Consider the following 26,143-nt stretch of genomic DNA (forward strand, 5'->3'; position numbering starts at 1 on the left):
TGAAACATGAAGAAATAATATAACAAAGTCAAAGAATGAAAAAAATATTTTACAAATGTGAGATATCCATGGAAAAAACAACTGACTTGGGAAACAAATTTAAGAATTACTGGACTACCTAAAAGCTACTTTAAAGAACTTAGACATCATCTTTCAAAAATCATTAAGGAAAACTGCCCTAACATCTTAAATTGGTTGGGCAAAATAGAAATTGATCCTCAAAACAAATCTAAGAGGTAGGTGCTATTATTATCCCCCATTTTACACTTGAGGAAACTGAAGTAGACAGAGTTTAAGTGATGTATTGAGGGATTACACAGCTAGCAAATATAGGATTTGAACTCAGGTTTTCCTAACTTCCAGGGCCAGCATTCTATCCACTGTGTCACCTATCTGTCAATAGTCCAAGTGAGAGGTGATAAAGAGGAAAAACAAAGACGTATCTGTATGAAGAAAGAATGGGATATTGGAACTAGGTCAAAAAGATGCTGTGAAAGTAGAATTGACAAGATCTGACCTGTCTCTCTAGTTGATTATGTGGGTAAGATAGAGAGACGAGTCAAAGAAAACAGCTGCCATACAAACCTGAATAATTAGAAGAATGGTGTTAGCCCTAAAAGAAATACTTCCAGGATGACTGGGCCACCCTACTGCTTACAAAGAGACTTTGTCCTAACTCAGATAGTCAGGAAATAGTCATTTCTACTATGACCTGTAGTTTCCACTTTGGGTTTATGTGGTTTTTGTTTTTTCCACCTCCTTATACTTATCTAACATATAAAATGTCCTGAAGTTAATGACTACATAGGAGAGGTGAAAGCTGCCCAAGCTGACATGTAGCTCAACTAAAGGCAATCAAAATGGCCTAAAACAGGGTTAACCACGATTACACTAGAGAATGCTGGAGTGCACTGAGGTCCAAATCTGCCCATATCTCATAACCACCTATCTCTAAACCAGAAGATTATCCATTCCCCACTATTTGGGTAGTAAATCTTGTGGCCTATCAGTTAGCATTCCTTTACTCACTTCAGAGTATTAGGTCTTGATTACAACAGGTTCACCTTGATCCTGTGGTAAGATTATTGGAATTTAGCTGACTCATTGGGAGGGGCCGCACCTGGCCTGCCCTTAAGTGACGTATGCTGCTGATGTCAGAAGGAGAAACCACTCTTCACAGGCAGTTTTGAAGGACCTCCCATTTTGGGGGAGGAAGATTAAACACTTGCTGAGAGGAATCTCAGTCTCTTCCAGAGTCTCCTTCCTTCCAGTGGTGCGAGCAGCAGAGCAGATGCCCCAGGTGGTGAGTTAACATAAAAGCCCTGTTTTCTTTTGAATTAACTGAACTGGAATCAATTTGGGGATTGTATAGACTTAGGTTAGAGCTAGGAGGATTATCCGTATTTCTTTTTTCCCTATTCCCTTATCTTTGATTTTTATTAATTTCACCTTTGCTGTTTATTTTATTCCCAATTAATAAAATTTGATCTGTTTGTGGAAAAGAGGCTGTAAGGCTCCTTTCTTATTGGCATGGGAGAAATATCTAAAAAGGCAGTTTTGGAGGGGAGAGAGCTTTGGACCTAGAGGTCCCTCATTATTTCCAGGACCCCAATATTATGGTGAACCACTCAATTAACTCTCCATATATTAAATTTGGCCCTCACAATCCCAAACTATGTGCTTTAAATTTTCACCTGCCATTGCTAATTGTGGACATAGGAGAATATATGACCCAGGAGATCATGGGATCATAAAATCTCAGACTTGGAAAGAACCTTAGAGAACATCTAATACAACATGTACCTAAAGAGGAATTAATAATAACTACTATTTACATAGTCTTATACTTTACACTCCACCATCTATTATACAAAAAGTGACACTGGCCTCCTTGCTATTCCACCCACAAGACACTGTATCTCCAGACTCCGGGCATGCCTGAAATGTACTCTCTCCTCATCTTCACCTGGCTTCCTTCAAGATCCTGCTAAAAACCCAAGTGCTACAAGAAGCGTTTCCTGATCCCTTTAATTCCAGCACCTTCCCTCTGTTGATTATTTCCAATTTATCATATGTGTGCATGAAGCTTTTATGTACATGGTTATTTGAATATCGTCTCATTAGATTGTGATTTCCTTGAGGGCAGGAACTGTCTTTTAATTTTCTTTGTATCTCCAGTGCTTAGTGTAGGGTCTAGCACATAAATATTTATTGACTGACTGAGTTTAAAGTTTGCAAAACACTTTTACATATATTCACTCACTTGATCTTTACAACAACCATATGACATAGGAGGGCAGCTAGGTGGCACAGTGGATAGAGCACTGGCCCTGAAATTGGGAGAACCTAAGTTCAAATTTTGCCTCAGACACTTACTGGCTGTGTGACCCTGAGCAAGTCACTTAACCCCAACTGCCTTAATTATCTGGGGCCATCTCTAGTCATCTTAATAGCATATCTTGCCACTGAACCCAGATGGCTCCAGAGGAAGAAGTGAGCCTGGTGACTTTGCACAACTCTTCTTCACTTAAATCCAATTCAGTGCAAGTCATAACATTTGTCATGGTCATCTTCAAGAATGAAGGACTAATAACTACAACAATGACATAGGTATTATTACTATTACTACTACTATTATTATATCCCTTTTATAGATGAGGAAATTGAGGCTGAGGGAGGTTAAATGACTTGCCCAATATCATACAGTTAAATGTTTGGGGTAGGATATGAACTCAGGTCTTCCTGACTCCAAGCTCTGATATCTATCTACTGAGTTACCTAGCTGCCTGAATTCCTTCTACAACCTCGGTTCCCTTTTAGAATCCCATACATTCTATTAGAATGTCTTTTAATATGACTCTCAAATCTATATATCTATCTCTATCCTCTCTCCTGAACTTTCAACCTATATTATCAGCTGCCACCAGGAAGTTTTCCTGCTATAATAAATTCAACATGCCCAAAACAGAATTCATTATATTTTCCTCAACATAACCAAATACCAAGGTTTGTAGTCACTCTTAATTATTTACCCCTACCCTTATATCCAATAAGATACCAAACCCAGGCTATTCTACATCTACAACATGTCTTGCCTCTGCCTATCCATTTCCCACAGCCATTACCAAAATGCAGGTCTTCATTGCTTGCCCAAACCTAACACGATAACTTTTAATTTGTTTCCTAGCTTCTAGTTTTGTCCCCTTCCAATCTATCTTCAACACAGTTGATAAACTGATATTCTAAAATACAAATCTGACCCTACCCTTCTCCTACACAAAGGTTTTTGGTGGCTCTTCAATTCCTCATGAGGATCACCACCTCTGGTGTGGCTTGTTGAGCCCTTTTCAGGGTCTCTCATCCACTTGTGGTGTCCACCTGATTCACCCAACTCTTACCTGTGGCTCCACAAAACTGTAACAAGCACAGCAGCAGATGAGCTAAACCAAATTGGGGGTAACTGACAGTTCTCAACCCTGTTGAGGAGTTAGAGGGATGTCTACCCCAAGCATGTGAAGACTTCCCCTGGTGGAATGAGCAGATGAGAACAACTGAAGCAGGTGCTGTGGAGCACCTAGAGCTTAGTCAGAGACAAGGTCATGCACTGCATCTCAGGCTGGGATGGGCTGGACTTAGATGACTCAAGAAGAGATAGTGAGGCTGATGACATTGTGCAATTCTGCCTCATTTAAATCCAATGCAAGAACAAGTCAAGACATCACCTGTAATATCATTGTTCCTCTTTGAAATCAAAGGACAAATAACAACTATTCATTACAAACTGACCTACTAGTTGATCCCCGTGTATGATATGCCATTTCCCACTGCCAAGCCTGAAATATATCCTTTTGTCACTTCATGTCCAAGAAATTCCAACTTTCCTTTAAGGATCAACTCATTAGTCACTCCTACCATAATTCCTAATCCACCCAGTTATTTGTGTACTCTCTTTCCAAAGTTAGGTTATAAACCTCGTACAGCGTAAGCTATTGGGACAGATCAGTTTGAGTGATCCCCATGTTTTAACCTTGTTCAACCTCTGGGTACAGTTCTCAGCCAGCCTTCAGGAAAGGGTTCAATCTCTTTAGAACTAATCCCAGGGGGCAGCTAGGTGGTACAGTGGATAAAAGCACCGACCTTGGATTCAGGAAGACCTGAGTTCAAATCCAGCCTCAGACACTGGACACTTACTATCTGTGTGACCCTCATTCCCAGAAAAAAAAGGAATTAATCCCACCTCCTACAGACTACTCTGATAACCTGAAGGTTAATCCCATCTCTTTAGGACTAATCCTATCTCCCAATGATGCTGAAATGGGGAGGAGCTGGGAAGACACTAATCTCACCTCCTTATTAAAAGTTCTACCAATCAGGATTTTCTTAACCTTGTATAAATTGTTTTGTTGTTGGCAGCCAAAGGCATAAGGTCATCAATAGGAAAGAAGCTTTTTCCAGGAGATGCATATGAGAAAGGTTTACAAAAGATAATCACCTTTTTGGAGTTGTTTTCTAAAATACCATCTTTGGCAAAGGATGATGTTCTTGTAGCAGTATGAAATGAAGACAATATCCCTGAGAAAGCATAATTCCATAAGGAATTCAGCAAATTGGAGGAAATCCCTACCCAACAGAAGACCATTTTCATTGGTGAAAATTCTATATGATTGATTACCTCATCTGGTCCTGTTTGAATAGTTGGAATCAAATGCAATAGCTGACTGCATGGACCATTCTCCTGCTCTGAAGTAATGGGTCCTAGTAATGAAGAACAACCCTACAGCTGTAACTCTCCTCACTGATGTGAAGACAAATAAAGGCTTCTTTGATCTCTACTTTCAGAACAATCCTGATGCTTTTGACTGTCATGAGGTGATGTCATGACTTGCAGTGAATTAAATTTAAGTGAGAGAGGGCTATACAAAGTCACCAGCCTCACTCTCTCCTCCAGAGCCATCTTGAGTCCAGTGGCAAGATATACATCAAGATGACTAGAGATGGCCCTGGATGTCTGGGGCAATCAGGGTCAAGTGACTTGCCCAGGGTCACACAGCTAGTAAATGTCTGAGGTCAAATCTGAACTCACATCCTCCTGACTTCGGGGTCAGTGTTCTATCCACTGCGACACCTAGCTAGGTCATAAATTAACATCAGAACACCAGTTACAAAATCTACTGCTTCATCCTTGGATATTTCCAACATATCCTCACAACAAAATAATTGTCTTTCAGCTTTTCTAGGGGCTGATAATCCTTATTTTCCAAGAAGCTCTCAATAATTTTTTAATGTCCTAAAAAAAATAAATAAAAGCAACCATTGTTTGTTGTTGTTCAGTTGATTCAGTCATGTCTGACTCTTTGTAACCCCATTTATGGTTTTCTTAGCAAAGATACTATAGTGGCTTGCCATTTTCTTCTTCTCTGGCTCACTTTATAGATGAGGAAACTGAGGCAAACAGGGTTAAGTGACTTGCCCAGGGTCACACTGCTTGTAAGTGTGTTAGGTGAGATTCTGAACTCAGATCTTCCTGACCCCAGAACGAGTACTTTATCCACTCTGCCACCTAGCTGCCCTTCAATAAAAGCAGCTAGGAAGTTAGAATTCCTGGTCGTAACCCACTACAACTACTTGATGTCTAGGGGTCCCGATAAACTCTTTTTGTCTTATTTCCAGAGTTGGCTTTTAATTGACCAGTCTATAGCTAATCAATATCTAATAAGGCCAGATGGGTTTCTGATGCTAATATGGTATTTAAAGTACCTGCAACAAAGAAATATAATATGCATAAAATCTAAGGAAAACAGAAATTTTACAAATCTAAAAATGAATCATATTTGCCCGAAATGATGTCACCAAAACATAAAAGCATGCGACATATACCACAAGAATCATATATCAAGGAAGATCTTAGGGTCAAACAGAGAAATGGCCTTAGAATGGAAGTCCCAAGAGTGGCTTACAGATACCTATTTTTAAGTTGGGTTTTGGGTCTGAGAGGAAGGACCCAGCCCTTAGAACTAACTAAAAACAAGTGATCCATTTTTATAATAGAGTTACCTTCACGTTGCAAAGAAGCACTTTGTAACTGGTTGATGAGCCAATATTTTCTTTACAATAAATCCAGAAAAAATGAAAATATTTTCTTCAAAGGCTACATACAATTTTGTGGGGAGATGGGATGGAAGGAAGAAAAAAGAAGGTTAAAAAAGTCCTCTGGTAATCAAATTGCTGAGCTGAAAAATAAATGTTGTCTGGAAATATTTTCATACCTAAAACTGGTTTAAGTCTATTAAGTGTTTGCTTTGAAATTCAGAGCTAAGGATTTCAGTCCTCTGAAGTACTAATAGTGGGAGGGCAAGAAAAAAAATTGGGCATAGGAAAATAAAAAAATCACATAATTCACAAACCATCTAACAAATAATAAATGTTTGAATTCTTATTAAACTATATGCATAGGCATTCTCATTATGAAAGCAATTTTAATTTTTTTTAAAAGCATTTATTAAATACTTAGCATGTACCAGTTACTGAGATCAGCACTGAGGATACAGTGACAAGCAAGGAAGATCATCCCTACCCTCAAGGAACTTTTGTTCTAATAAGGAAAGGAAAAAAGCAAGGGATACACTATCAGACAGGATATGAAGATGGATGGAAAGTGGCATAGATGAAGGTTTCTAGGCAGTGAAAAAGTAAAAATTTAGCTTTCAGTGCTGGGTGACCAAGGATAGGGGTTTAAGATTTTCATTTGAGGAGGGGAAGAAAGATGGGAGATGAATCAATAAGTCAATATTTATTAATTACCTACTATGGGGCAGTATATGGTAGTAGCCAGAGTGGGAACATGATCTATGACTCTAAAGAATAATATAAACTACCTTGAACAGATAAATGTACACAGCCAAAGAGGTTTCAACTATCTCATGGGAATATTTACAGGTGAGTATTGACCATCCCAATAAATATGCCCTCTTATATAACATCTGACGAGTCTGGAGTTGGTGTGGGGATCCAATACACCATTCTGTCCTCATGCTATCAAGGACTGGATCTCATGAGTAAACTCCCCTAAACAACCTAATTAACCTAATTAATCCCAACAAATTTACATGTAACAACCAAACTGGCATGGGCCCCCTCTTTCCTTGGTATCTCAGTATTCTCTCAGAAGGTCTGAGTCTCTACAGTTGGCATGTCAGGGCAGAACATGTCACCCTTACATTTGGCATAACTGGCAAGATAGTCTGCTCCCCCTACAAATCTTGTGTCCTTAAAGACAAGCACTGAACTAAGTGCTAGGGATACAAAAAGAGGCAAAAGATAGTCCTTGCTCTCGAGGAGCTCACAGTCAAATAGAGGAGACAAAAAAAAAAAGGAAGGAAGGAAGAGAGGGAAGGAAGAAGAAGACACCAAAAAGTTATATACAGGATGGAGAGGAAATAATGAACAAAGAGAAGGCAGTAGAAATATGAGGGATTGTGGAAGGTTTCCTGTAGGAGAGGGTATTTTAGCTGGGATTTACTGGAAGCTAGTGGGCCAGAGATGAGGAGGGAGAGCATTCCAGTAATGGGGGACAGCCAGAGGAAATGCCTGGATCCAAGAGATGGAGTGTTCTTTTCAAGGAAGAGCCAGAAGGCCACTGTCAATGGACCAAGAAGTATGTGTCAGAGTAAAAAAAAAAGACTAGAAAGGTAGGGCGTGCTAGGTTATAGAGGGCTGTGAATGCCAACCAGAGGATTTTGTATTTGACCCTAGAGGCAACAGGGAACTACTGGGGTTTAGTGAGTAGAAGGGTGGCATGGCAAGGCCTGTTTGGGGAAAATTATTTTAGTGGCTGAATGGAAAATGGATTGGAGTGGGGAGAGACTTGAGGCAGGCAATCATATCAGCAAGCTACTACGATAGTCTAGGACTGAGGTGATGAAACCTGCAACAGAGGTATGGCAGTCTTAGAGGAGAGAAGGGGGTGTATTCCAAAGGTGCAAGAGACAGGCCTTGACAAAAAATTGGATATGGAGATGGTGAGAGTAAGGGCTTGAGGGTGACTCCTAGGTTTGGGAATTTCTGGGACTAAGAGGATGGCCTGGGGATGGGGACGATTTAGATGAAGTTTCTGGCTAGACGGTGATGATGACTGGTCAGCACAGTGAGGAAATGGCCAGAAAGTTATAAGAATACTATAAATATGCTCAAAACAAAAAAATGGTGTAGACCTTACACATATGTTCCACTCAAAGAGCTTTCTAATACACTGAGAAAATATGATTCAGGATCAAGAAATAAAAGAGACACATATGAACACTAGAATACTTTTTTCAAAGAGAGTAGGAAGGCACTAAATGGGGTAAGTATTGAAGAACATACATAAACAAAAATAAATTGATCATATCTTAAGAGAATGGAAGTGACTTGCTTACAGACATAACAGCATTTCCAAAGAAAATATCTCTGTGCAGTCAGGATATGGACAAATTGAAACAAAAATCGAAGTAAATACCAAATTTATAAAAAGGATCAAAATGAAAAGACACTGTGTACAATAATGGCAGCTCCAACTCTACTGGTTAGAATAAACTTGACTCCTATGGAAAACAGCCAAAAGTAAAGACAATGAATGATTATCACTATTTTTAGAGGGGTTTAAACCAATACAAAGTAGATACCACAACAAGGAGGCTTAAAACCACAGAAAGCACATCAGCCACCAAATATTTAATCCCTTTAGAGACACAGTAGCCAAGGACAACACTAGTTTGAGCACAAATTTAATGCAAAACATTACAGAGAACTGGAAAAAAAAAGATTTCAAGCAATTTGCTTCAGTAAAAAGCAAAAAGCACCAGAACGGTTAAAAAAAAAAATCAGCAGGGAACATGGCTTCTAATCCAACTAGGCCAGGTCACTGCAGGAACATTTGTAAATTAGTCAATAAGCATTTATTAAGTGATTACCTTATGCTATAATCTAGTTCCTCTCCTCCATCTTTTATAAATCTATTACAATATGGGTTCTGATCTCAGTAAGCCATTGAAACTTTTTTCTCTGACCTTTTAATTGCCAACTCTAAGGGCCTTTTCTCAATACTGAAACTAGCACAATGAATAGGATTCTAAAATTGAAGTCAGGAAATTTTGCCTCTGACTCTTTCTGGAAGTGTGACTGGGAAAGTCACTCAATCTCAGTTAAAAGCACCTATCTTACAGAACTGCTATGAGGATCAATATATGCAAAGTGCTCTTCAATCCTTGAAGAACTATTTTAATTTTAGCTATAGTTATTAGTATTAATAGGATTTTTAATTGACTACTTATTGCAATTCCATTTCTAACCCTAACCCTAATTTCATTTCTAACCCAGTATTTCCACCAGACCTCTTCCCACACCCTCTCATCTAACGAGTTCCACTCATACTTCACAGAAAAAGTACTGAGGCCATTCACCAACTCCTCACTTCATATCACTCTCCTACTATCTCCTTCACCCTATCCCACCTACTTGTGAAGGCAAACCTGACTACATTATATGTGATTCCATTCTGTCTTCTTCAGGAGGCTGACCCTCAATCATTCCCATCCTCCTTGTTATCTTCAATTTCACCCTATTTACTGGTTTATTCCATGTTTATCTATGCCTTTGGTTTTGAATGCCATTAGGCCCCTCTCCTGTTGCAAAGCAGCTGATGCTAATTCTATTCCAGCTGAGATTAACAAGGCACAAGTCCACTGCTCATACAAAAGCTGACTGAAATTTCCCCAGTTATATGACAAGAAGTTATCCCCCAGGAGTTAGAGGATGCCTCCACTGTCCATCTCTATAAAGGTAAAGGAAACAGGTTGTCTTGTGACAATCACAAGGGGTAGGGTATCTCTTTTAGTCATTGCTGGCAAGATTCTTGACAGAGTCCTCCTTTATAGGCTGATCCTTCACCTGGAAGATGGTTCTCTACTCAAGAAGCAGTGTGACTTCTGAAAGGGCCAAGGAACAGTCAATATGGTATTTGCTGCTCCACAACTCCAAAAGAAATGCCAGGAACAAAACAGAGGTCTATACACAATGTTTGTTTATCTAACCATGGCCTCCGATACTGTCAGTTGTGAGGGCTTGGGGAAGATCATGGTGAAATTTGGTTGCCTTGAGAAGTTTATCAGTGTTGTATGCCAGTTTCATGATGGCATGCTTGCATCGATTTTGGATAATGGACCATGCTCTTGTGCTTTCCCAATCACCAACGGAGTGAAGCAAGGCTGTGTGCTTGGTCCTATGCTTCCTGGCATGATGTTTTGAGTAATGTTATCAGATGCCTTCAATGAGGATGAAAATGGCATCAAGGTCAGCTATCACACTGAGGGTAAATTATTTAACTTCAAAAGGCTACTAAAGCAAAGGGAAAGCTGGTGCATGACTTTTTGTTTGCAGATTACTGTGTACTCAGTGCAGCCTCTGAGGCTGAGATGCAACAGAGTATGAATCCATTCTCTACCATTTGTGCTAATTTTGGCCTGATAATATCAAGAAAACAGAGATTTCTTCACCAGCCAGCACTGAACCAACCATATGTGGAACCACTGGTTACAGCAAATGGAGACATTTTGAATGCTGTGGATATGTTCACTTACCTTGGCAGTATACTTTCCAGAGATGTGCACATAGATGATGACGCTGATACACACATTGCCAGAGCTAGCTCAGAGTTTGGGAGGCTCCAAAGAAAAGTTTAGGAGAGAAGAGTAGTATTAGGCTGTCTACCAAATTGAAGGCCTGACTTCACTGTTGTATACTTGTGAAACCTGGACAGTCTACCAGCACCAAGTCAAGAAACTGAATTGCTTCCATTTCAATTGTCTTAGGAAGATTCTGAAGATCAGCTGGCAACATAAGGTACCAGATACTGAGGTCCTTTCTTTAGCTGAACTGACAAACATTCACAGTCTTTGATGGGCTAGTCAAGTGTTTTAAATACCAAATATACATTTGCCTAAAAGACTATATAATGGAAAACTCACATAAAGCAAGTGCTCGAACAAAGGTCAGAAGAAGAGATACGAGAACACTCTCAAGGTCTCTCTGAAGAACTTTAGAATGGATTGTGAAATATGAGAGCCACTAGCACAGGATGACCCAGCCTACATTAAAGAAGGCACTGTGCTCTATGAGCAAAGCAGAATTGTAATAGCTCCAAAGGAAGGTGAGTTTTGCCAGTTTAGAGACATCTCCATCCTAAATGTTCAAATATTCTATTTGGTTTTTTGTTTTTGTGAGGCAAGTGGGGGTTAAGTGGCTTATCCAGGGTCACACAGCTAGTAAGTGTCAAATGTCTGAGACCGCATTTGAACTCAGGTCCTCCTGACTCCAAGCCAGTACTCTATCCATTGTGCCACCTAGCTGCCCCATATGTTCTATTTGTGACCAACGTATGGTAGAGCCTTCCAAGTTCAAACTGGTCTGATGAGCCACAGTCACACACTGTACCTTGACTCTGACATAGTGATATCATTTTTGTCCTCTGAGCAGGAAGGACAACCACCACCATGCCTTTCCTGATGTTAAAAAAAATAATCTTTCCTCACCTTCCCAGTTCAAATCTTTGAGAAAGCGATTTACATTAGCCATCATTTTTCCTCTTACGCAAACTTTCAACCTTCCTACCTCATTATACATCTGAAACTGTTCTCTCCAAAGTTACCAATGGTCTCTTAATTGCCCAATTTAATGCCTTTTCTCAATCCTCATCCCTCTTGACCTCTCTGTAGCTTTTGAAGCTATAACCCTCCTCTATGTTTTTATGACACTACTCTCTCGTTTCTTCTCCCACCTGTGTGACTGCTCTTTCCTAGCTAGATATTCATCCAAGTCATGCTCACTAACTTTGGGTGCTCCTTAAGGCTCTTGACCCTTTTCTCCTATTCGTCTACACTATCCTCTTTCGCTCCATATATATATGTGTGTATGTCTATATGTATGTGTGTATATGTATATACATAGATATATGTATCTATACACATATTTATTTATATTTTGTATTCATAGGTGATGGGCAGCTAGGCAGTATGGTGAACAAAGTGTTTGGCCTGAAGTCAGGAAGACTCATCTTCCTGAGTTCAAATATGGCCTCAAATACTTTCTGTGTGAACCTGGGCAGTCACTTAACCCAGTTTGCCTCATTTCCTCATCTGTAAAATGAGCTGGAGAAGGAAGTGGCAAACCACTCCTGTATCTTTCCAAGAAAACCCCAAATAAGGTCATGAAGAGTCGAACTAAAATTTATATTGGTGTATATATTTTAGAGGAAAAGAGAATGAATTTACATTGAGTTTGTAAAGTCTATAAATACACCCAGTTCAAGATGTCTAAAAGGAAGCTGATTTTACAAGACTGGAGCTCATGGAAGAAGTTAGCTAGAACTGGTTATACAGATCTTGCTATCATTGGCAGAAATTATAATTGAACCCATGGGAGCTGATATAATGTGTGTGAAAAAATATGTACATATATATTAATATATGTTTCTATACATGACCAATAGAGGGATGATGAGAAGGAACTGAAAGGTGTATAGTTTAGAGGTCACAATGAAGCCAATAGGGTTCATGGTCATATATGCAGTGGGAAAGATGAGGGTTGAATTTAATGGCATTAAAGGTTGTGCCCAGTCTTAATGAGCCTAGAAAATATAATATCCTATTTCTACTATTTCTCAATTTTATAATTCTAAAAAAATGCCATCCATCAATAGAACAAAATTCAGCCTTAAAGGTTCTCTTCAAACAATATATACTCTTGTGAACATGTTAAAATTATACAGGTTTTAGGTTAGATGTATCTGTAGAGAACCTACATTCCATGATTCATGATGAGTACTGACATTTAACCAATCTCAAAGCATAAAATAGAGAGTACATGTTTATCTAAGGTGTCTACCAGTATCAGAGAAGATGTTCATTCTAGAATTTTTTAAAAAAGGCTCCTACACCTAGCAAGTTTTTTCCCCAAAAAACTCCAATTCACCCATAATATCAAATAAAACACATTGTGCCCCAGAACACTATGAGGCCTTCTCAGTGAGATATATAGTAATTTGAAAAGGATCATGTCAACCATCCACAAAGAAAACACAAAGGATGAAAATTTTAAACAACCAGATAGTAACATGAAGTTAGGTGGTTAGTCCATTAAATTTGCATATAGATCTACAAATATAAATATAGCTTTCTGAATAGATGATACGTGTAAATGGGCTTAAAATTTTAAAATAGGCTCAAATATTACTTATTTAAAAGCAATTTAAATAAAAGAGGCTTAAAATTAATCAGATATTATCACTTTTGGCAAACTGTACATTGTTTTCAGTGATCCCAAGATATAAAAGTTCATTTCTTTAACATTAATTTTCTCTCAATAATGCTATAAATCAACCCTCAGTAAATTAGCCTAAGCTGACAGTGAATAGATAAAAATGTAAGTTCCTTGAGGGCAAGCAGGGACCAGGTTTTTTGGTTTTTAGGGGTTTTTTTTGGGGGGAGGTCTTTTTGTCCCCAGTCACAAATATAGCCCCTTGCAAATTACAGGTACTTATTACATGTTGCTGAATTATGAACTATAAAACCACTGGTCTTGAGAAAGCACAGTGCCCGTGGTCTTTCCCTCCAGGTTCTCTCACCAAATATTATAGAAAGGCATTAGATGCTGAAAGGTAGGCCCTATCATTTCTCCTTTCATACTAAAGAAGGATAAGAAATCTCAGAAGAAAAACTGAAAACAAATTAAAGATGATCCTTATACTAGAGGGTATCTCTCTTGCTCCATGTTTCTGGATCTCCAAACACCTGCCTATCTGATCTCAGACAGGGTTGGGCCTCTCTCCACTGTCTAGATAGAAAAAACTGAAGTCCAACACTCAATGTCACAGTGGGGAAAAAGGAGCTTAGTTAGAGCAAGAGTCCAGATTTTGTGACCTGCCCTCCTGTGTCTTCCTCTTCCTATAAGACATGGCCGCACTTCACCTAATCACTACCCCTTTGACTTTTCACTCACCCACTGGTCTACCCTCCTCACCTCTGCAGACAGGCCGGTGATCACTCCAAGCAGCAAACATGTCACTCACTTTCATGCAGGTGATCCTTTTGGATCCTTGTAGGTCATAGCCTTCATTGCAGGTAAATTGGATGCTTGAACCTAACCTGAAAGACAGTAAGTTGACATGACATTTGTCCTGCAGGCCAACTGTCCTGCCCACTCCCCACTCTCCTAGTCTTCACTAGCCACTTTCTTTTTCCCCTGAATAAAATTCACAATGAACTAAAGACTCTTTCCTCTATAAAGTTTCTGTTTCATTTAGACTTCTATACACCATGCCTTTATATGGATTTCATGGGAATATTTTGATTGGGGTAAGTTAAAAGGTATCTTGGTGAACAAAATAGCAATTGCCAGAAAAATAAGATTAAGTATTTATTATGGCTACAATAATGTGTAATTCTGCCACACATATTTTAAATGAAGGTTGGGGACTCAAGTAGAATCAGTAGAGGAAAAACAGAGTGGGCCAGGATTTTTAGACTCACAATGGCCTGGAGTCCCTTCCTAGGTCTCCATGCCAAATACGAACCAGAAAGGAGAACTCCTTGAAGCCCACATTTAATATGGTGCTCCACTTTCTAAATGTACTCAATACAGTGAACTAAAAGTAACTGAGGAATGAAGCAAATATATCATGGGGGACCTCAATAACTCCCCAAAGTATAAGACCATAAATATCTTGAACACAATTATATTTTTCCTGCCTAAAGATAGGAAATGTTAACTATTCAAAAAGACAAGAACATTGGGTCCCAAACCAAATTCCATAATCATTTCTTGCATCTGCTCTAGTCATCCCTAATCCCTCATTCCCCACATTTCCCACACACCCTACATGCAAAGAGAAGGAATCCAAATGTAACTTACCTAAAATCTGAGCCTAGTCTTTTGCCCCTTTCTGGAATACCAGGGTCTGGACACATATTATGTCCTTGGGACACACCAACCTGAGTTACTACAAGGCAAAAAACAGTACATACAGAGATAGAGAATCATAGGCAAACACTAGTCAGGCAATTGTCTCAGTGTGGGTAGATGCAGAAACAGAAAAGACCTGCTGCTTTGGAGGCGGAGGCATTGTTAAAGAGTGGGGGTTGGGGAGAGTAGCACTTGCAGATTTTGTGATGTGGGAGAGATACGAGATTTACCTTTAACAAATAAATCTCTTTTGACTCTAATGAAGTTGAGGCTGACATGTGACAAATTCATTAGGATACAGAAGCAGGTAAAAGACACTATAGAGCAACTACCCAATTTCCTTATTCCATGAGAGGGATCAGTGATAAAGGGTTCTACCTCACACTAAGGGACAGATGAAAATCATCCCTTACAAAGCCTTTGGGTAGTAGCCTATCCCCAAAGCCTGTCATCCCCAGATTGAGGAGCCAACTTTGTATAAGCTATGGCCCTCAGCCTCAGCCCCCAAACAGACACATAAATCAAACAAAACAAAGTATAAATATGCATGATTACAAATAATAAAGAAGGTAGGAGCAGCCTGAGGTTCTAAAGAAGACTAATTAGTTTGAACATGGAAATTTCCCCAGACAAGTTCCCCATCCCAGATATTGCCCACTGCCATAGCTAACTAAATAATACAAGTAATCAACACCTCTCACATCTGTTAAATGGCACAGGTACAAATGTAAATATGGATGGCTCTAATAGGAATGAAGGGAGATTTAACATGGTAACTTCAATTTCACATTCCACCAAAATCTCATGCACAGTAATTCTGCTCAAAATGACAACTTTCCCAGACATCTACAAAAATGTATCGTGATTCCATTTTCTTCAATAGCCTAGGCAAGGGGAAGATAAAATGGATATCTAAGCACTGATGCTAGGGCTGAAGGAAGAAAGGCAGAGGGCAAAATCATACAATCTCAGATATTAGCATGCCCTACTACTAATTTCAAGGCAACAACCATCTCCATTGCACTGATAGATGGATTCTGTGGCCTAGGCCTTTAAAAAATCTGCCTAACCATACCGGCTACTATCAAGAGCCTTTGTGCAGAAGAAGAGGAAGGTCTACAGCTAAACTACAGCTAATTTAAAAGAGAAAAGGATAAAGTTTGGAATCTACTGGCTTGTAGCATCAAAGTGAGTTACACCAAGCCATTCTGGAGAGTAAATTCTTCTGAATTTGATCATTTCAATATACAGTTCACTTTAGTCTCCTGGTAGCCTGTCCTCTTTTCTGTAGTAAACGGAAAGTGAAGAGCCCATACAGATCAACATTTTTCCCAGCTGGTGCTACACAAAGCAGCACTGACCTAGACTAATGGCAGCTTTTAAAAAATGGGGGATTGGAGGCCACAGGCTGTACTCAAAGGGTCCCAGCAAACCCAAAGCACCACTAGGAGATAATTTTCTTAAAGTCTGTGGAGGTCAGAGAAGAAGAAGTAAGTATTTAGAGGTGGCCATATACAGACAAGAAATGTGACTCAGTTCAAAGACCTCTCTGCTCCTATGGAATTGAGCAGGCAACTTGGGCCTCTATAAATATTCATGGCAGGGGCAGATAGCAAACAGGCCAAGGCCACTCCAGAGCTAGCTTCCTAATATGGCATGGGCCATTACTATGGGGGGTCGGGGGAGGGAGACAAAAATTCGTGGAGCAGAATGATATGGTGTCGACTAGACATCTGTCCAGATAGGCCCCAAGCATTTAAACAGTTTCCTAAGATAAAAAAATACAAAGATGAACAAGGTGTTTCACTCCCAAGAGATCTAGAGAAAAGCTTCTAACAGGCTAATGCCTCTTTTCTGAAGCTATGTTAGGAACATGTGAGCTGTATTAAATGCCCAAGCCTCATGCAGAGCTGAAGCAGGGTCACTTTTAGCATCATGCCACTATCTCCAAACACAGGCTGGAGAGTAATGACAGGCAATGCAAAGACAGCCTAGTAGTGCAGTGAAAGGCTAGGCAGCTAGCACAGGCAGCATGAGATTGGAGATCAAGGGCAGCAATCTTGAGTGCAATCTTATGTTGGCAAGACTGAAGTGCCAGGGTAGGTAATGTGAAGCTTGACTGCTAGTATAGGCAATTTGAGGCCGTAGTACAAGTGTAGACCACAAGAAGTTAAAGAGCCAGTATAGACCAAGAGACTGGAATGTTAATGCACATCACATAAGGCTAGGGTGCAATTTGAGACAAATACTAGTTTAAGACTATGTGAGGCTGAAGTACTAGTACAGACAATATTTTAAACTCCAGGTAAGACAGTGATATGTATTTAGAAAGAAGGGATATGAAGGATCAGAAAAACTAGACCAAATGAATGTTAAGCCCACTAACAAAAGTTACATTTTGGCAACACGCACCTAATCTACAGGTTATTACCTAACACCTTGTCCTGTAGGAAATACAAAAGGCCCATTTCCCTTCATTAAGGCCGTGGATCCAAACTGGAAGGCGATCCTTCTGCCCCCTCCACAGAAAGCATGGAGTCCCCCCCCCCATGACAAGTTGGATGAAACAACCTTTCACAGCAGTCTCCAGATGTATCATCTCCCTCTCTCTTCATACACACACTTAAATCAAGGACTCATTCCCATCCCAGTTTCCTATAATCCCTATAGGTTCAGAAAAAGGAAAAAAAAGTCAAACAAGGGCATTAAGGTTACCAAGTGATTTAAAGTCACAGTGGAGGGGAAGGAAAGGGCAACGAAGAGAGAGAAGACAACCCATTATGAGAACTGTGTGAACTGTAAGTATTTTCCAGTATTAGCTATCTTTATACATTAACAATTGCATTGACTACACATGAGATAAATACATATACCTGCTACTGATGTGCAGAAACTGTCATTTTCCCACTATATCCTAGTAAAAACTCCCCTCCCCAAACTGTGCTGCTTTTTTTTCTGTCTTAGCCCTTCAACCTCCTCTCAACAAGCCAATCTGATACCAATCCATGGAGGAATAGGAGAAAGATAAGGAAATGCTACCTACAATCCCAAGATACATTGCCATTTTTAGACTCAAGTGCCCTCCATCATAGCTACAAACCTCAGTTCTTAATGGGTAAGGCCAAAACATATTAAATTCTAGAAAGATTCAAACTAGCTCCAACAGTACAGCAACTTCTTTTCTGGCTCTCCCCAACCCTGATATTCAAAAAGACAAGGCAGAAGAGAGCTTAGAACAGATACCTATCATAGCAATAGACATGCAAGGATGGAGTAGAGGGGAAAGGAGGGTGCCATGGTATAGTTTACCCAGAACTACAGCTTTTGATAAAATGGACCAGGCAGCAGTCTTCCCCTTTACTTCTTAAACCAAAAATACAATTTAGTCACAGGATCCTGGAATCAGGAACCCTTTCTGTGATGCTATATGCTACCTTCAGCTCTTCTCTTGTAGAAATATTAAACAATCTCTTGCATTCCAGAATCGATTCATCCCAGTTACTAAGGATGAAACTTAAATCTTAATGAACTGTTCATACTCTAAATTACAGGTGGAGCTTCCTTTCCTTTTTTGTCATTTACAGCTTTCCTAGACTATTCAGAATCCCCCGATTATGACTCCATTGTTTGCTTGGTGATTTACCGACTATTGAAAGGAGGGAGGAAAAGGTTGAACTTCATCCTATCCTCCCCAAAACAAAAATAAAAGCACTTTACTACAGTTCTGGAGGGGCAAGGCACCACTACACTGAGCAGGGTGTTTCATCGTTGTTAAATTTTGAGTATAAGGAATTATTCTTCCATATTAAAAGAAAGGAGGAAAATCTGGCTAGCAGATCTCACAGCCCGCCAAGATGAAGGAACCCAAAGTCCAGTATTCCTCATTACAAGACATATATTTGCAAACCAAAGAATCTGTAAGGAAGATATGTTGCCTAAGGGAGATGAGGAAGGACAGGGGACTGTCAAAACAGGTCACTCTTCTGAAGAAGGTGCTCTGGATGGGCTACAAATAAACAACTTGTTTTGCAGTAAAAGGTTTCAAGGGCTAGAGTAGGGGATTGGTCTCTCTAGAACATAATCAAGAGAAATAATGTGCTGAATAGCAGAATTATTCCTTTCCAGAAAAGTTCAAGATATTTTTTAAATTACTCCTCAGATTAGCAGAGGATTTTTCACTCTTCCAAATTTTATATTAAATATTACACTGAACCAGCAGAACCCAATGAGGTACAAAGGCCAGGACAATATTTCTTTACACATAGAGGAACTGAAACCTAGAGAGATGAAGATATTTTTCCAAGTCACACCAACAAATCTAAATTAGGCAAAGAATTCAGGCCTCACAAATTCCAATCCACAGCTTTTCTCACTATACCCTTGGCATCTACCCCAGTGTTTCCAAACTTGGGACTATGAGTTCCTTTATTAGCAAGAATCACATCTCATCTAAATTTTTATTTCTCTCAGAATCTGACAGTGCTCTGAACATAGTAGGTGCTAAATAATTTTTAAAACTGAATTAAGTGTTGCTATAAAGCATTGTTAGAGTCTTTAGGAAAGCACAGGTTTCTTTGTTTAACTTTGTTTCAAGCTTGGAACAGCTTTAAATATAGTAAGACCGCTTTAAATACAATAAGACAGGTTATTATCAAGTCTTAGGGCAGGATTGGGTGAGCCTTAGGAAAAGGTGAACAGATGGATGGATCTCTCTGGCTCCAGCTCTTGGTCCAAGAGCACCTACTTTTCGGAATACTCAGGCACAAAGATTTTGCTTTGAAGAGTATAAGCTTTTCCCTGTGCTCTCCAGGCCCTCATGTGAGTATATGAGAGTGAAAGAAAGGGAAAAGGGCAGGGGAGGAAGAGGGAACTTTTGAGGAAAGAGCAACAGGAGAGGGAAAAGCAGAATTAGGAAAGGAAAAGAGAGATGAAGATATGGAAAGAGAGTAGTAGGATGACAAAGGGGAAAGAAGGAAAGAGAGAAGAGCAAGAAGGAAGAAAAAGAAGAGGGAAGAGAGAAAAAGAAAGAAGTAACAAGAGAGAAGAGAAGCAAAGAGAAATAAAGGGTGAAGTGTTAAAGAGGGAAAGAAAAAATAGGAAAGTATAAAGTAAAAGGAAGAAAAAGGAGAAGCTGAAAGGAGGAGAGGGATGGAGAGAAGGGTGCATGAAAAAAGGAAAGGAGAAAAAAGGGAAAAGTGAAGAGAAAAACAGGAAGGGAAAGGAGAAGGAAGAATTAGTGAGGGAAAGGAAGGGGGAAAGAGAGAAGGGACAGAGAAGAGACAAGGAGAGAAAAATAAAGAAGTAAGCAGATAAATTCACTGCTATCTACAGAGAATCAAGAATTAAATAAGACAAAAGGTCCCAAACATAATATCAGCTCAGCTTTTCAGAGAAAAGTTATTTTCTCCTTTCTGAGATCTGGAAATCAACATTATAGCCCTTCCCGGAATAAAGGCAAAAATGTGTGTGTCCAGTTATCTCTCTTTGCTCTTTTTCTAAAGCAGCTCATTTGCTCAGGTATATCCCATTTTGTTTAATTTTTTAAGATGATTCTCCAAGCCAATCTTCAGTACAGGGATCCTGTCCTTTCTCATCTACATAAAGTCAGCCCCAACCAATGATGATGCCTAAGTTTTCACACCACACTGAGCACAAAGATGAGAGTCTAACTGAGGCACAGATACAGCATCACCCAATATCCCTTCCTCCAAGCTCTCTGGGTGCTCTCTGTCACACCTTGCCCAAACACAAGGGCTATAGATGAGAAACATAGAGCTTGAGAACAATTTCTAACATCCTCTCCAAACCTCCGTCTTGACCACGAATGGAAGTAGAAAGTGACACCCTGGATACTTGGAACAGAGCCTACGTAGAGGCCTTCTCCTGTAGGCAGCGAGTGGGCTTCATGGCCCAATATGCTAAATGGAAGGTGAAAGGCATGAAGTTTATGGTTCAGATGAGGATACAATGCTGCCCCCTCACAGCTAGTGGGTATTAAATGAAATAGAACAATCAGCCCTGTCCTATCCTATTCTGGGGAGCTATGGGAGATATGGAGGTGGTAAAGAAAAGAGCTGCCAAGTTTGGGATGGCATAATGTGGGCATGCAAGGATCACAAAGTTTTGAGGGAATTGTATCTACCATGCTGACAATTCCAATTGCTAGCGGGGATTACTAGGAGAAAGTGAGAAGGCATCAGGAAAATGTGGTTGATTTTTAAAGTATAAATAATAAGTGATTTTTTAAAATTGAAAGGGAAGGAAAGGGAAGGGAGAAAAAAAGGAGAAAAGAAAAGAAATAAAACAACATTAACAGTTCCTGGTCTGAAACTTGGAATGGTGAGAAGTGCAGAGGCAGAGAAAAAGAAGAGGAAAGAGAAAATGTAAAAGAGAAAGGAAGATAAGAGAGGGAAACCAAGAATAAGGGGGAGAAGGGAAGAAGGGAAAAGTGAAGGGTGAGTCAAGGAAAGGGCAAACTGTACCAAGATAAAAATCCCCAGGTTCCTCTTCCCTTCCTCCCTCCCTCCCTGTGCTATCTCCCAAAGTTAGTATATGTTTGTGAAGAGAGCACAGAATAAAAGGTGATGCAATAATGCAGAAAAATTGTAAAGGGCATTTTAGCATTCCACCAAAAACCAAAGGAAGTACCAGGGCTTCAGGAAGACCAATATCTAGAATTAAAATACTAGCAGCTCTTAGATCAAGAGGCTAGAGAACTTACAGACAGATGTCTTCTGGTTATTATCTTTGCTGGGCATCAGCTTTACTCCTCGAGATTTCAGCTCGATTTGCTTCTTGACTAGAGACAGTGGAAGAAGGAAAGAACAGTTTAACTTAGTGCCAGCCTGGGAGTGGTTGAGAATCTAGCACAGTGCTGAGATACTTAGAGAATTTACTTATAAAATAAAAATTTCATGTTAGACTCCATATTTGGCCCTGTGCTGTCTTATGATCTCCTAAACTAGCATTTGATCAAGGGCAACATCTACAAATGAGCGCAAGCATTTAGAATAGTGTCTTGATAAGCCTGATAGATTTGTAATCAAAAATAGATCTGGATTCCAATCCATCTCAGCAGCTGGCAGTTCTAGGACTATAGGCAAATGACTGAACCTTTCTGAACTTCAATTTCCTCATCTCTGAAATGAGAATAATAGCAATCATTGTACTTCCAGGGCTGGACTGAAGCTCAAATGAACTAATATATATGACAGGCTTTACAAACCTTAAAACACTTTATAATGTTAGCTATTAATATAAATTGTATTTAGCTTGCTATGTACATTGCCCAGGAGTAGCTGAATTTAAGCACAGGTGAAGTAGGAAACTATTTAGTGATGATCTGGAGCTGAAATGAATAATCAACTCCTTCACCTGCCAATCACAGTCATATCTTTAGTTATGACTTTTTCTATTTTGAAATGCAAATGCCCCTTCCTTCCCACCATTATGTGAACCATTTCTCAGGTGCTTCAATCTAAGCTTTAGGTAAGCAGGAAAGAATTCAGGCAGGTAAACCTTGGGGGACTGGGATAAAATTAAAAATTGACAAGCTTTGCCCCGTGGCTGCTTCAAAGAGAGGAGCTGTGACCATGTAGTGACTCACTGTAATCACAGAGCATTCAAAATTGGAAGGGAATAGAACAAAAGTACAAGAAATGCTAATACCAGGTAAAGAATCACCTCTAAGGACTTCTGCCTGGCAGGCAGCAGCAATGACATATTATCAAAGAAGCTAGATATAACAACAACAACAAACATTTATTTAGTACTTACCATGTGCCAGGCACTATGCTAAGAACTAGGGATACAAAATCAAATGAAAGGCAAAAGACAGTGCCTGCTCTAAAGGAGCTTACAATCTAACAGAAGAGATAACATGAAAATAATTACACACAAACAAGCTATAAACAGGATAAATTGGAGTAATTACAAGAAAGCACTAGCATTAATGGGATCCAGGAAAAGCTTAGTGTAGAAGGTGGGATTTTAGCAAGGACCTGAAGAATGTCAGGGAAGCCAGTAAACTGAGATGGTAAGAGAGAATTCCAGGCATAGGGAACAGCCAGTGAAAATTCACTGTCGGGAAATGGGTTGTTTTGTTCAAGGAACAGGAAGGCAGCTAGACAGTATCACATGATTACATGTTATGTTGGGAGTTGGGAGAAGAGGAACATAAAGCAGTTGGAGATATCAGATGAGAAGGAGAGAGACTAGGGCTGGATAAGTATTTTTGAGAGTAAGTAGGCATAGCAAGCATACATGGAGGCAAGAAAAAGGAACAATCTGAGGCAAAGCACAGTGGAAGCTGGAAATCCTAAGTCTTAATCTCTGTAGCTGAATGTCTGTTGCACTTTAGGGGGTCTACAAGATCAGCTGAAGTATACCCTTTGTCTGTTCATCCTTAGTGGAGAGGATGTTGGGAATTTAACTAATCACATTTGTCTAGGACTTTTGCAGTGGTGGCTCAGGACAGTTTTATCAACACTGACAAAAAGTCCTGCTACCAGCTAGGCTCCATGGCTTGCCTGTACAGGAAACACTATACATTCTCCTGCCTTAGGGCAAGCAGGAACCACAACAACAAAAAACTGGGCTTTTATAAGGTATATCTAGGTTCAGATCTGCTCTGTACCTGAAGCAACAACCAAAAAACCAAACCAAACCAAAACAAAAAGCAATAAGATGTGTATTGGGGGAAAAAATACAGACTGTCTGAATAATTTTGTGCCTGAATCATAAAACTCCCCATAGGTTTATTTCTCAGCAAGCTCTGTTCATCTTAACTGAATATATGATGAAATCCAGTTATATCCACACACAGTCACTTCTCCTTGATATTCATTCAAATCCCCTTGAAAAATGAGCATTACTTTCCATGTGCATCCAGCAGTAAAATTCCCAGTGAACACTGATATAGACACATTATCAAATAGAGGGCATTAGTGAAGAACAATCCAAGCAATTCAAGCAGAGTTGAGCTACTATGAACAGAAAACGCATCCTGATTAAGGAATGAACTTGGAGATAAGTGTAACGATTGGAATGACGCCACCTGCTGGATACTTACTGTAGAAGAGTTCTGCCCATGAAGCAAAGGTCTTTGAGGGCAAGACCAGGCTTCAGGAAGTGACGCGGACTAGTGGGAGGAGGAAGGAAGAGACTGGCGCTCGGTCTCACTCCTTTTTCCTTTGGACTCTGGTGGAGAGCGGAGCTAGAAACTCTTGCTAAAGCTTATAATTTATTGGCGACCACTCATTAGATATTTTAGACAGTTTAGCTAGAATTTTAGCCCTTAACAGATAAGTTTAGCTAGAGTTAGACTTTTAAGCATTTATTAAGGAGAATAAGAATTTGGTAAAGAGAGAGAAAAAGGCCTAGATTTCTATCTATTAAAGGGAGAGCGCATTTCTAGCTCCCTTCTCCGCCAGCGTCCTCAGGAAAGAGCCCGAGACTGAGCGCCAGTCTCTTCCTTCCTCCTCCCACTAGCCCGCGTCACTTCCTGACTCCTGGTCTTGCCCTCAAAGACCTTCCCTTCATGGGCAGAACTCTTCTACAGTAAGTATCCAGCAGGTGGCGTCATTCCAATCGTTACATTACTATAACCGATATATTCTTGATTCTGTTCATTTTACTCTTCATTACTTAATACAAGTCTTTCCATGGTTTTCTAAAGTCAACCTGTTCATCTTTTCTTACAACATAGTAATATTCCATCACAATCATATACCACAACTTGTTTAGCCATTTCCCAATTGATGGACATCCCCTCAATTTCCAGTTTTTTGCCACCACAAAGAGAGCTGCTATAAATATTTTAGAACATATAAGTTATTTTCCTTTTTCCCTAATCATCTTAAGAAACAGATCTAATAGTGGTATTGCTGGGTCAAAGGCCATATACAATTTTATAACTCTTTGGATATAATCCCAGATTATTCTCCAAATACCAACAATGTATTAGTGTCCCAATTTTTCCTCATTCCTTCCAACATTTTTCATTTTCCTCATCTATCATTTTAACTAATTTGATACCTCAAAGTTGTTTTAATTTGCATTTCTCTACTCTATAATGATTTAGAGAATTTTTTCATATGACTATATATAGCTTTGATTTCTTCATCCAAAAACTGCCTGTTCAGTGGATAAAGCCCTGGCCCTGGATTCAGGAGGACCTAAGTTCAAATTCAACCTCAGATACTTGACATTGTGATGAAATAATGAGATTTAGCAGATACTCAAGGACCCACCTGGAGATTAATCTAGACTGATTGAATAAAATGAGAGTGATTGACTGCTGATTAGCCTACTTCAAGTTAACTGGATTGTAATCACACCTGGCTAGCCCTTAAGAAGGTATTGTTCTCAGAAGCTAGACTGTGAACTCAACTTGAAAACACCTTCAAAACCAATGGATTTGGATGAGGCCAACCAATCAGCTTGAAGCAGCATGTAAGGACCGCCTCTATTCCAGACCTATAAAAAGCTTCCACAATCAGCTTGCTGGAAAGTTCCTGATTAAAGCAGGCTCCTGGAGGAGGACCTGAGGAAGAACCCAACCAGGCTGGAACTCTAGACTAGATAGACCTTTTCTTAACTTTCTGAACTCCATGTTAATACCTGTATGCTTTTATAAATGTTTAATGCCCAAAGACTGGTGCTAAAGCTTCTAATTTAAGGTGATCACATGATTTTAAACATCACAACACTTACTAGCTTTGTGATCCTGGGCAAGTAACTTAACCATCATTGCCCCATGAAAAACAAACCAAAAAAAACTATAATTTTTTCTCAGTCTTCTCCTTTCCTTCTAATCTTGGCTTCATTGGTTTTATTTGTACAAATCTTTTTTAATTTAATGTAATCAAAATTATCCATTTTACATTTCACAATATTATCCCTTTTTTATTTATAAGTCTGATATGTTAACTTTTTTTTTTAACTTTGGGTTCCAAATTCTCTCCCACCCTTCCACACCAAGGAGAGATCATCTAAAATTCATTGTACTATCTGAAAATCATTATAAAATAATAAAACTTGGATATTATATTTCAAGAAATAATAAATGAAAGCTATTATCTCTTAGAGTTTGGGAGCAAGGTGAAAATCGTAAAAATCCTCCTGAAAGAAACCTCAAAACAAAAACTTTTAA

At 39.4% G+C, this 26,143-nt stretch overlaps 1 protein-coding gene across 2 annotated transcripts in view; it reads right to left on the reverse strand.

Moving 5' to 3' along the window:
- Positions 1–26,143, reverse strand: part of CSMD2 (CUB and Sushi multiple domains 2) — a 1,007,742-nt gene that overhangs the window by 409,371 nt on the left and 572,228 nt on the right. For both annotated transcript variants that reach the window (XM_043994712.1, XM_043994711.1), the window contains exons 7-9: positions 21,713–21,790; positions 14,941–15,028; positions 14,050–14,174 (exon numbers count right to left, since the gene is read on the reverse strand). In XM_043994712.1, the coding sequence (XP_043850647.1) occupies positions 14,050–14,174; positions 14,941–15,028; positions 21,713–21,790 (291 nt within the window). The remainder of the gene's footprint in view (positions 1–14,049; positions 14,175–14,940; positions 15,029–21,712; positions 21,791–26,143) is intronic.

Source organism: Dromiciops gliroides, chromosome 3 (assembly GCF_019393635.1).
Source record: "Dromiciops gliroides isolate mDroGli1 chromosome 3, mDroGli1.pri, whole genome shotgun sequence".
Taxonomy (NCBI): domain Eukaryota; kingdom Metazoa; phylum Chordata; class Mammalia; order Microbiotheria; family Microbiotheriidae; genus Dromiciops; species Dromiciops gliroides.